This window comes from Corticium candelabrum, chromosome 20, assembly GCF_963422355.1.
Source record: "Corticium candelabrum chromosome 20, ooCorCand1.1, whole genome shotgun sequence".
NCBI classification, from domain to species: domain Eukaryota; kingdom Metazoa; phylum Porifera; class Homoscleromorpha; order Homosclerophorida; family Plakinidae; genus Corticium; species Corticium candelabrum.
Genome location: NC_085104.1, coordinates 1,430,816 through 1,440,815, shown reverse-complemented (window position 1 = coordinate 1,440,815; position 10,000 = coordinate 1,430,816). Strand labels below are relative to the sequence as shown.

The 10,000-nt window shown below is 43.1% G+C and overlaps 4 protein-coding genes across 4 annotated transcripts; 3 read left to right on the top strand and 1 right to left on the bottom strand.

Annotated features, from left to right (window-relative positions):
* Positions 1 to 932: 932 nt before the first annotated feature.
* Positions 933 to 2,026, top strand: LOC134195777 (uncharacterized). Its single transcript, XM_062664854.1, has 5 exons — positions 933 to 1,063; positions 1,135 to 1,207; positions 1,281 to 1,344; positions 1,552 to 1,701; positions 1,769 to 2,026. Exons 1-5 carry the CDS (start codon positions 958 to 960, stop codon positions 1,853 to 1,855), a joined length of 480 nt encoding a protein of 159 aa, XP_062520838.1. The 5' UTR covers positions 933 to 957; the 3' UTR covers positions 1,856 to 2,026.
* Positions 2,027 to 2,700: 674 nt separating this feature from the next.
* On the top strand, positions 2,701 to 4,890 carry LOC134195515 (uncharacterized). The gene is made up of 5 exons (XM_062664547.1): positions 2,701 to 2,840; positions 2,923 to 2,995; positions 3,065 to 3,128; positions 3,605 to 3,751; positions 4,582 to 4,890. The coding sequence occupies exons 1-5, from the start codon at positions 2,735 to 2,737 to the stop codon at positions 4,651 to 4,653; spliced, it is 462 nt and encodes a 153-aa protein (XP_062520531.1). The 5' UTR covers positions 2,701 to 2,734; the 3' UTR covers positions 4,654 to 4,890.
* LOC134195514 (small ribosomal subunit protein eS8-like) lies at positions 4,821 to 6,189 on the bottom strand. The gene is made up of 6 exons (XM_062664546.1): positions 6,118 to 6,189; positions 5,860 to 5,966; positions 5,701 to 5,800; positions 5,396 to 5,577; positions 5,137 to 5,266; positions 4,821 to 4,981 (listed from the first exon to the last, which is right to left on the bottom strand). Exons 1-6 carry the CDS (start codon positions 6,119 to 6,121, stop codon positions 4,872 to 4,874), a joined length of 633 nt encoding a protein of 210 aa, XP_062520530.1. The 5' UTR covers positions 6,122 to 6,189; the 3' UTR covers positions 4,821 to 4,871.
* On the top strand, positions 6,184 to 9,011 carry LOC134195512 (NF-kappa-B essential modulator-like). The gene is made up of 6 exons (XM_062664545.1): positions 6,184 to 6,256; positions 6,627 to 7,408; positions 7,492 to 7,707; positions 7,823 to 7,949; positions 8,009 to 8,170; positions 8,241 to 9,011. Exons 2-6 carry the CDS (start codon positions 6,654 to 6,656, stop codon positions 8,760 to 8,762), a joined length of 1,782 nt encoding a protein of 593 aa, XP_062520529.1. The 5' UTR covers positions 6,184 to 6,256; positions 6,627 to 6,653; the 3' UTR covers positions 8,763 to 9,011.
* The last annotated feature ends 989 nt before the right edge of the window (positions 9,012 to 10,000 follow it).

Below are 10,000 nucleotides of genomic sequence, written 5' to 3'. Positions count from 1 at the left end.
AAATATATATATATATATATATATATATATATATGTATATATATATATATATATATACCAAAAGCTCGATAGAGGCCCATATAGGACCGCGCCCATTTCTATTGTGCGACCCGGATTAGAAGCCTCGCTATGCTAGGCAATTAGTAGTGATTAGCGGACCAGATCCAGGTGAGGATACTGGGGACGAGAACACTGCGTGTGGGGACACTACTAATAGAGAGCACGTTCCGAGTCAATTGGGTAGTCCCAACGATTACAGCCTGTTCAATTACGTATTCAAGCGTAGGGGTCGTTTACATCAATTACAGTAAGTCTAGTGGCTAATTATACGTAGAGAAAAAGCCGCTAAGTATTCTGTGCCTTCACTGCAGCAGACCTGCAGCATCAAGTTTACCATGCAACAAAAGAAAAACACAAAGTCAGAATCTCTCTTCGTGGCTAGCCGCTTTGTTTACCTGTCGGCTAAAGCTAAACACATGGCTGCACGTGACAAATGCTCGTAACGCCCATCCCACTAACGTGTCCAACTCACGTCCACTGCAACGCGTAGTTTACGTTACTCTGTTCTATGCCTAAGGTTCCAGGCGTTATGTTCCATGCGCTCTTTAAAAAGTTTTAATTTTTACTTCAACATTTCAATGAAATACGAACGTCATTGTATAGAAATTTGATCTCCACTTGCTGCCCAAGTGCGCACCAACGCACGTGACACCGTCAATCTCTTCAAATGCATAATCTGATGACACTAATTTGTCACTACTTTGTTCATTTTAACAATAAACCCTAAATTAGTTAGTATAGTAAATATGTAAGTCACATGTTGTAAGAATTCTAGACGTTTTGAACTAGCAACTGAACTCTAGCCTCTTCAATGCAAATGGTGGAATTTGGGGGCAGAGCCAGACATAGAGTCAGAACGTGATCGATCATCATGTGACAGTCGGTCCTTGTGAAAACATGCTGCGTTTGTGCTTGTCGTTTGCCATCATTTCTCTGGCTCTTTCCCATCTCTGCCTCATTTCCCCTCACCAGAGGAGCACGATGGCAGGAGTGAACGCGGCAGGTAACAAAACGATCGATAGATCTAACTGTTCGATCGTATTTCCAGCATTTTGGACATTAATTAATTTACAGGAGCTAATGACTGTCTGCGCTTGAAAGAGGACTGCGGTGGTGAAGCTCCAGTGACGCCTACTCAGGGATTCTTGTAAGCATACGCATCCATGCATCCTCTGCTGTTGAGTAGGATCAATGTATTTAATTAATGTATATGCATGCAGGGCTGGCAGCAAACAGAATTTCACATTCCAGAAAAATCTCAATCACTACAACGCAAAAGCTCCGGTCGGTCAATTGTGTGAGCACCAAATTGCCTAGTGGCAATTAAAATACAAAGACTAGACTCTATAACACACACACACACACACACACACACACACACACACACACACACACACACACACACACACACACACACACACACACACACACACACACACACACACACACACACACACACACCACACAGATATATAATGTTATATTGTGCAGGGTTTCTTTAGTCTTGGCATTGGCATGGCTGGCGAAATGAAGTTTGAACCCCTGATCAAGAACATTCCTGACACCAACTCGTCTAGTCTGAGTCTCTACACTGTCGAAGTCATGCTTCCCAAAAAACCTATGGCTCATGCTGTCATCCAGGTCAGCTAACCAAAATCATCCATACGCTGTGTACTTGAAGTGCATCTGTGACATGTCATGATCACAGGTTGTCTACATGACTAACAATCCGAATGCTCCTAAAGCCTTCTACCAGTGTGCTGACATCGCTACAGTGGAAACACAGAAACTCTAAACGCTTGCTGCACTGCGTTTGGACATTGGATTTGTACTGGCAATCGTGTATATCGTTTGTCTAGTTGCTGTATGCGTGCATGGTGGCTGTCTGTAGCAAGATTGGCATGTAGTTTCTGCAATTCTTTGTAGCTGATGCAACTTTTAAAGACACCAAAGCAGTTGGTCTCTACATTTTCTTACATCAAACCAACGCAGTAGAACGCATTCAAAAATATCTTGCAGGAATGGCCAAGCAAACGATAGCCTGGGGCCACATTTTGAAAAGCCGATGATGGCCAGGGGCCATGCATGCACTCGGGTACACCAAGTGAAAGGAGAGAAGCTAGCCTACCAACAGAGTAGTTGTGTGTGTGTGTGTGTGTGTGTGTGTGTGTGTGTGTGTGTGTGTGTGTGTGTGTGTGTGTGTGTTTGAGGAGATGCTATATATGCTAATAGATTGTTTACACACACACACACACACACACACACACACACACACACACACACACACACACACAAGTCATGGAAGTCTGGTGTAACGCACGTTAGACAAACAAAGGCGTGGTCACAATCGACAAAAAGTGAAACTAAATAATTAAGATACTCAACAATTATTCCAACCTCAAACTTACCGAATAATACGCATGCGCACTAAATTAATCTAATTTGTTAATTCAAGCCTATCACTCACCTGCAGTCTGAGCTAATCACGCAGAGATTTTTGTTTTATTTCTTGCCACCATGTAGGGTCACGTGGTCACTTGCTGTGTGAATAAAACGAAACAGACAATTGACGTCTAGTTGTTATCGTCAAGATATCTATTTGCATACCAACGCATGATCGGGTCACATTTGACTCGTCACGTGACGTATAACAGTCTTGTCCGGTGCTGATACGATGCTGCGTCTCGTCGTGTGTCTTCTTGTTTTTGGCTTCGCTCACGCTCATGTCTGCCTCATCAATCCACATCAGAGAGGAACCATGAAGGACATCAACAGCCCAGGTCCCTATATCTGCAGTGTCGACGTTGCTCGCGAGATTTGTCGTGCGTGACTTGGTTCTAAGCTGTCACTTTCTTGCTGCAGGCACGTCTGACTGTGCGCTCATGCACGGACCGTGTGGACATCGTCCGCCCGAGCATCCTGCTGTGACTTACAAGTAAGCGGGCCTCCTTCCGGTTGTGTTCCGGGTGTGCGGCACAGTGTATGCATAGCCTTTCTATTGTAGAGCTGGTGCTACATACCGCTTCACGTTTCAGAAAAATCTTGACCACTTTGATAAAGACCACCCTGTAAGCAGCGGCAGTTTGAACCGTTAGAGCAAATTCTGTAACAGCAGCGCCTGCCGGTCACGTGATGTACGGTTTACTCGCTCCGCCTACTGCATAACACGTGACCGATGTATCCGGGGGGGGTTTATTACTCTCTTTATTGGCTCTAACTAATTACAGTTAAGCAGCCGAGGTTTTGCGTTTAGTGCTACTTCATTTATTAATTAATTGTTAACATTACCATAAATACTTAATTAATTATTTATTTGGTCACGTGTTAAACATCGGAATGAGTGATGGTTTTATGTATGTGACGTGGCTGTCATGTGTTACTCTACTCTAGCATTTCATGCCTGAGGTAATTAATTAATTAATTAATTATGAGTAATAGGTGTTTGTATACATCACAATTAACCCGATTGATTCTTAATAATTAATTATGTTAAATACTATTAATATTAATTTATCTTTTATTTGATACGGTTGCCTGTTTTAAGGGATATTTCAATGTCAACATAACTGACACACGCGGCGATCATCCTATCACACTGAAACGAATCACTGATACGTCGGCTCCGTCTCTGACTCTCTACACAGTCGAGGTCAAGTTGCCAAACAAACCGTCTCCACACGCTGTGCTCCAGGTACGAAGAATGTGAGGCTGTGGATTTACTAGTCAATCAGAAGTAAAAATATGTGAACACATTGTTGATTACCAGACCAGTCTAGACCTTCCAATGGAGTCATGCTATCGTTTGTATTGTAATCATTTTGTTATTCAGTTTGCTTAGTTATGTTGAGAATGTGATCATAACTTGGCTAGGAGCTAGTTTAGATTTTTGTTCTGATAGTAAATAATGTTAGAAACAGTAACCAACATGTGTTGGTGATAACAACAGTATCTCAGTAGGGGTTAAGTTTATAGGGGTTGGTGTAGGGTTGGTGTATATAGAAGTGGTGTATATAGGGGGTTGGTGGACATAGGGGGTTGGTGGACATAGAGGGTTGGTGTACTTTGGGGGTTGGTGTACTTTGGGGGTTGGTGTACTTTGGGGGTTGGTGTACTTTGGGGGTTGGTGTACTTTGGGGGTTGGTGTACTTTAGGGGTTGATGTATTTAGGGAGTTGATGTATGTAGGGGTTGATGTATGTAGGGGGTTTGTTGGTGTCTATAGGGGTTGATGTGACTGCCTATAGGTTAATGTGACTGTCTGTAGGGGGTTGATGTCTGTAGGGAATGGTTTCTGTAGGGGGTTGATATCTATAGGGGTTGATGTCTGTAGGGGTGATATCGATAGGAGTTAATGTATGTAGGAGTTGATGTCTGTAGGGGATTGACGATCTTGAATCGGTGCTACACAGGTCTGGGAGGCCGAGGCTAGGTTGGATGTCTGTAGGGGGTGGAGTGTATTTTTCAATGTAAAAAAACTTGTTTAAAATTTTGTGTTTATGTTTGTTGTTCTTGTTGTCTGCAGGTCGAGTATTATACCGACAACCCTCATGCTCCACCAACATTCTTCCAGTGTGCTGATATTACTCTCGGGTGACATCTTGATCAGACTGTGTGAACCCTTTAGTCTGTAAGCTGCAAGTTGTGTCCATGTGTGTGTGTGTGTGTGTGTGTGTGTGTGTGTGTGTGTGTGTGTGTGTGTGTGAGACTCAGAGAGTTAAATTAGTTTGCTCTACTCGTCGATCTTTAGAAGAACTCTAGATGTTTAGAGAGAGATGTATGGCTTTATTGAACAACAATAGCAACATGTGTCCATTATTTTGTCTTCTTCGCACGAATTTTCTTGGCGTAGAACTCGAGTTCCTTCCCCTCAATGATGTAACCATCACATCTCCCACACTGTCCCGGTCTCGATGAAACACAAGCTACAGCCACAACAATAAGTTTCATTATTATTTTTGGTCACGTGTTACACAAAAGGCAGAGAGCTGTACCGTCAGGTCATGTGACCAGTTACATGCAAGTGTGATTGACAACCTATGTACACAACTAGGTAGTGTACTGTACATTGATATCTTACCATAAAGGCGTCCGGTCAAGAACTGCTCTTCTAGATGAGGATCGATTTTTGCTCCAGACGCACGACGTTTGATCTTTGCCATCGCATGCCGCGATCTCTTCTTATTGATCTCTGATTCGGGATCGTTTTCCTACAGCAGACATCATGCCTTCACTCACATTTGTCTCAACAACCAGACAGGCACATAGACAGACAAACAACAAGACAGACAGCCATATACGTCTGGTATAGTCATAGATAGTTGGCATTTTCAACTTACCAATTCTTTTAATGCGGCTTTCTTTCTGCCCAGTGGAACACTGTAGTGGGCCTCGAACCATTGTCTGAATGGAGTCGAGTCGACTTGCACGATGCAGTTCTTGACCAGAGTCTTCGTTCGCACCAACTCGTTGTTGCTCGCATTGTACACGACATCAAGGATTCGACTCTTACGAGTGATTGCTGTAAAACCAACAGAGGTGAAGCCAACAGAGGTAAAGCCAACAGAGGTAAAGCAAAACAGGTCAGACAGACAGACAGACAACAGACAGACAAACAAACAGACACACAGGAAGTCAGACAAACCTTCTGATCCCCAACTGTAGTTCCCAACATCCAACCGCAAAGCTCTCAGTTTTGTATTCCCGCCTCGCGTTCTCACAGTATGAATTCTCTTCGCTCCCACCTGTAACCAAACTTCACATGCCAACAGCACCACACTGAGCCACCCCAAGGGGACCCTACCTTCGTATTAGCAGCCGGTCTGCCAAGCTCAAACTTTCTCTTCTTGCGCACTTGAGGTCTGTGACCTCCAGTCTTCCTCCGCTTGTGCCAACTATCTCTAGAAATGCCTGAAAAGTAACCATCACTTAGAAACCTTGCCGCTCATCAGAATAACAAGAAAGCTCGTCGGAATCAACTTTAGTCGGTATATATTAAATGATTTAAACTATAAATAACTCCACACAGTCGAAGATGTTCGAGAAACAAGAAGATGCTTACCCATTCCTCACGCGAGAGCAATGGCGAAAACGAGCATGCGCAGTGAAGAAAACTCGCGCGCACACGCATCTGGAACAGCAAGCGGGACAGCTCGACATTCTGCTCGAACTTGGACTTTTGGTGAAGCAGCAGTAGCGCGGTAATTTTGTCTATAGCAAACGTATTCATAAGTGTTGAGTCATAGCATGCAATATGATTATATAAAGAAATCTCTAGACTGTTAATCTGGATGTTAAGGTCTGCCCTAACAGCTTGAGTCCACTCATATAATACCAACCAACAGATCTATGTGTTCACACTCTTGGACAAGCCTACATTTGTGGAAAGCAGAGATCCTGTTATGAGCATCGCGAAACCGAAAGTTGCATTATATGGTGGATTACGTCATCGGTGACGACTAGGTCATCATATTTTAGAGTGCAATATAAACAATACTACATGCATTATACATCTCTCTTTACAATTATAAATTAATTAGACATTTAATGATGGACTGTTTCTATACATAGGCTACGTCTACTGCTTGAGTTGACAAAATGTCAACTCCAGCTGAATGTCAATGGCATTGTGATGCTTACTCGCATCCTTTTGTTGTTCCGAATGAGCAAGACACACGCATAAACTCACAGAACAAGCAGCTCGGTGGCAGTACGACACATCATTCAGTTGCAGACAAGCAACAACAACAATACAAACAAGTTGACAAACAACACTATGAGATGACTATACAGACTCTGTCTGAACAATTACAGCAACTTGAGATTACGTTGAGAAGTGAGAGAGACATGAAACAAGTTGCACAGGAAAGGATGGAAGCTCAGACTGATATGGCCGTCCATTACCACAAGAGAGTCACGGAGCTGGAAAAACAACTACGCAGCAACTACACAACAGCAAGCCTTCCTTTTACTCCTACTACCCACCCACAGCTCATTAAATCACCAGAATCAGAGATTTCATGCCTACAACAAACCATCAAGGAACTAGAAGCCAAAGTCGGGACAACAACAACGACACAATCGGTTCACGTTGATTCAGACTGGTTGACACAGTTGAAAGAAGACAATGCCGGTCTGGTGACGAAGATTGGCATGTTGCAGGATCGACTTGACATGGTTATGGCGGATCGCAACCAACAGTTTTGTGAAAACCAACAACTCAAACAGCAGTTTACGTTTTTGTCGGATGCTAATCGTCATCTGCAAGACAAGTTGAATCATACTTTGAAAGAGCATCACCTCGTAGAGGCAGAACTACGACGACAACTTGAGGAATCGACGACAGAGGAACAGTAAGGAAACTATCAGTGGGTTCACTGATGCTTGCACTGAGTTCATTGATGCTTACAATGTCACACAGTGTTGTGTTTTGTAGAGATAATGATGCACAGTTTGATGACGGTCTTCAGCAGTATCGTTGCCATTTGCAGTCAGAGAAGACTGAAGTGATTGATCGATGTGTTGCTGCAGATCAAGTGCAGACAGATGCAAACCAACGATATTTGGCTGAGATAACCGGCCTAAAGCAGGAGATTAAAGCACTTCAAGCCAACAGCGCTGAACTACAGGAATACAGCCAGCAACGAGAGCAGTGTGTCCATTTGTGTGTGTGTGTGTGTGTGTGTGTGTGTGTGTGTGTGTGTGTGTGTGTGTGTGTGTGTGTGCATGCATGTGCATGTGTGTGTGTGACATGCTTGTCCTCCCAGATCAATTCAAGACGCCTTTGATAAAATGGAAAGTGAACGAGACAAAGCTCAGAGGGACATGCATCAAGCAGACAACAGACACAAGGAAATCCTAAGCCAACACACAACAACTCTGAAGGAAAAAGAAGTCAGTATTTCAAGCTCCCTAGTGACCCACTTGTTGTCAACTTCACTCTCTCTCTTTAGGAATTAGCTCAACTACATCAATCTGCAACAGAGAATCTCAACCAAGTAACAGCTCGATTGATATCAGCAGGTGATATGGCCGAAGACAACGAAAGAGAGGTAGAACGACTAACGAAGTCACTACAAGACAGGGTGGACAACAGTCAACGTCTAGAGAAACAGGTACAGTACAGTACAGTACACTCTGTTTGACAATCTCTTGTATATCAGTAACACAGACTTGATTGTGTAGTGGAAGATGAAGCTTGAGGCTGAACGTGAGACGAGACTAGATGCAGTCAAAACTGCAGAACGTTTACAATGCGAGCTGGAAAGTGCACAACTTATGAACCGAGAGGCAGCACAACTACGGAAAGAGAATCAGCAGCTCAAAGACAAAGTCAGAAGATTGACGGATGAGCAATGGCAGATGCCAGATTACAACCGAGAGGCAGCACGACTACAGAAAGATAATCAGATGCCAGATTACAGAAGTGTGCTTGCTGATGCTGAACCACGAACATGGCACACAGCATTCTCTGGTTACAACGAATTTCATCAGCCAATGGCATCCAACATGCCGAGTGAACACCGTAAGGAACCATCGACTTGCCCAGTGTGCAACTTAGAACTCCCAGACGCCGACACGCTTCAAATCCATGTCAACGATTGTATATCAACGATACATGATCGTCGTTTCAGTTGCCCACTGTGTGGCTCCGAATTCTCAGATATTGAAACGTTAGAAATACATGCAAACGAATGCATCGACTAGCGTCTACACATACATCAGTATGTACATACAGTAGGACAGTGTAGCAAATCGTAGTTACAAAATCCCTTATAAACTTGCCTGTAATCGTGTAACAATGACAATGGTGTACACAGTTGCATTGTAACACGTTTGCATTAATTAAAGTGTGAGATCAATGTATGAATTGAAATTCATCCAAACAAATGATGAAATAAATATCTATTGGCAAAAGTGCGGCAACCCCTTATGGATTCGAGGATACGAATCAGTGTCTCGTATTTAATAAATAATTACCCAACCCAGTCTCAAACATATTGAACTCCACATTGACCATATTTCTTTGAATAGTAACACGTGGATCTGATTAGTTTGAAACATAGTAACCCGTGCCTTGAATGTCAGAAACTGCACATTACGCATGCAAATTTTTAGTCTACACGTTCAAGAGCGATGTCCGTGAAGAGAGATGTTTTTCGATTACCGAAGAATTGAGGTCTGTGGAGGAAACTCGGATATCATCGATAACAGCTGTGGCCGCAAAATACAAGATCAACAGGCAAAACCTCCACCAGTGGATAAAGAATTCCGATAAAACTGAATGATGCTGAGAGAAGATCCAGAGAAAAACGAGAACGATTGAGCGACGGTAATAGGGGTTACCATAACTTGACAGTTTTGCATGTGTCAAGGGTGTGTTAATTAATTCCTCTAATACTAGATCGTTACTTCAACTTGAACCTTGACAGCAGGCATTGAAAAAATAGTAACCTGTGCTCAATTAGTAACCCTGCTTTAATAGTAACCCGTGGTTCAAATCAGTTTAAAAATAGTAACCCATGGGTTGCTATTTGAGGAAATACAGGTAGCCAATTTCTATGACAACCTCTTGTTCAGATGTGGTCTTCACTTCCGAGTCTATGAGCGTGTTCACACCGGGTCTAATCATGATTAGTTTGTTGCACTAACGCCACTCGTTCACCCGTCCTAATCACAATTAGTGTAACGCCATTCTAATGCTGTACATACTATTACAACCACATTAGTGGCGTTAGTGGTTACACATGACTTTTGCATGTGAGGTAGTATACAAGAAGAGCATGCCCTTGATGTTTCTGATGTGGTGTTGTATGTTTAAACATACAGACCCAGCAACAACATGGCGACGTATACAGAAGCGCAGCCAAGTGTATACTACTTACGTGCCTATACATGTGACAACTTCCTGCCGTCCCTGAAAGAGCTGGCAAAGAAAGCAAACT

Coding starts and splice junctions, on each gene's coding strand:
- LOC134195777 (XM_062664854.1), top strand. CDS start 958: ATGCTGCGTTTGTGCTTGTCGTTTGCCATCATTTCTCTGGCTCTTTCC. Junction 1,064..1,134: donor GGCAGGAGTGAACGCGGCAG/GTAACAAAACGA, acceptor ATTAATTTACAG/GAGCTAATGACTGTCTGCGC. Junction 1,345..1,551: donor ACTACAACGCAAAAGCTCCG/GTCGGTCAATTG, acceptor TATATTGTGCAG/GGTTTCTTTAGTCTTGGCAT.
- LOC134195515 (XM_062664547.1), top strand. CDS start 2,735: ATGCTGCGTCTCGTCGTGTGTCTTCTTGTTTTTGGCTTCGCTCACGCT. Junction 2,996..3,064: donor CATCCTGCTGTGACTTACAA/GTAAGCGGGCCT, acceptor TTTCTATTGTAG/AGCTGGTGCTACATACCGCT. Junction 3,752..4,581: donor CTCCACACGCTGTGCTCCAG/GTACGAAGAATG, acceptor TGTTGTCTGCAG/GTCGAGTATTATACCGACAA.
- LOC134195514 (XM_062664546.1), bottom strand. Junction 5,267..5,395: donor AAGCCGCATTAAAAGAATTG/GTAAGTTGAAAA, acceptor TGTCTGCTGTAG/GAAAACGATCCCGAATCAGA. Junction 4,982..5,136: donor CTTGACCGGACGCCTTTATG/GTAAGATATCAA, acceptor TTGTGGCTGTAG/CTTGTGTTTCATCGAGACCG.
- LOC134195512 (XM_062664545.1), top strand. CDS start 6,654: ATGTCAACTCCAGCTGAATGTCAATGGCATTGTGATGCTTACTCGCAT. Junction 7,950..8,008: donor CAACTCTGAAGGAAAAAGAA/GTCAGTATTTCA, acceptor CTCTCTCTTTAG/GAATTAGCTCAACTACATCA. Junction 8,171..8,240: donor GTCAACGTCTAGAGAAACAG/GTACAGTACAGT, acceptor TTGATTGTGTAG/TGGAAGATGAAGCTTGAGGC.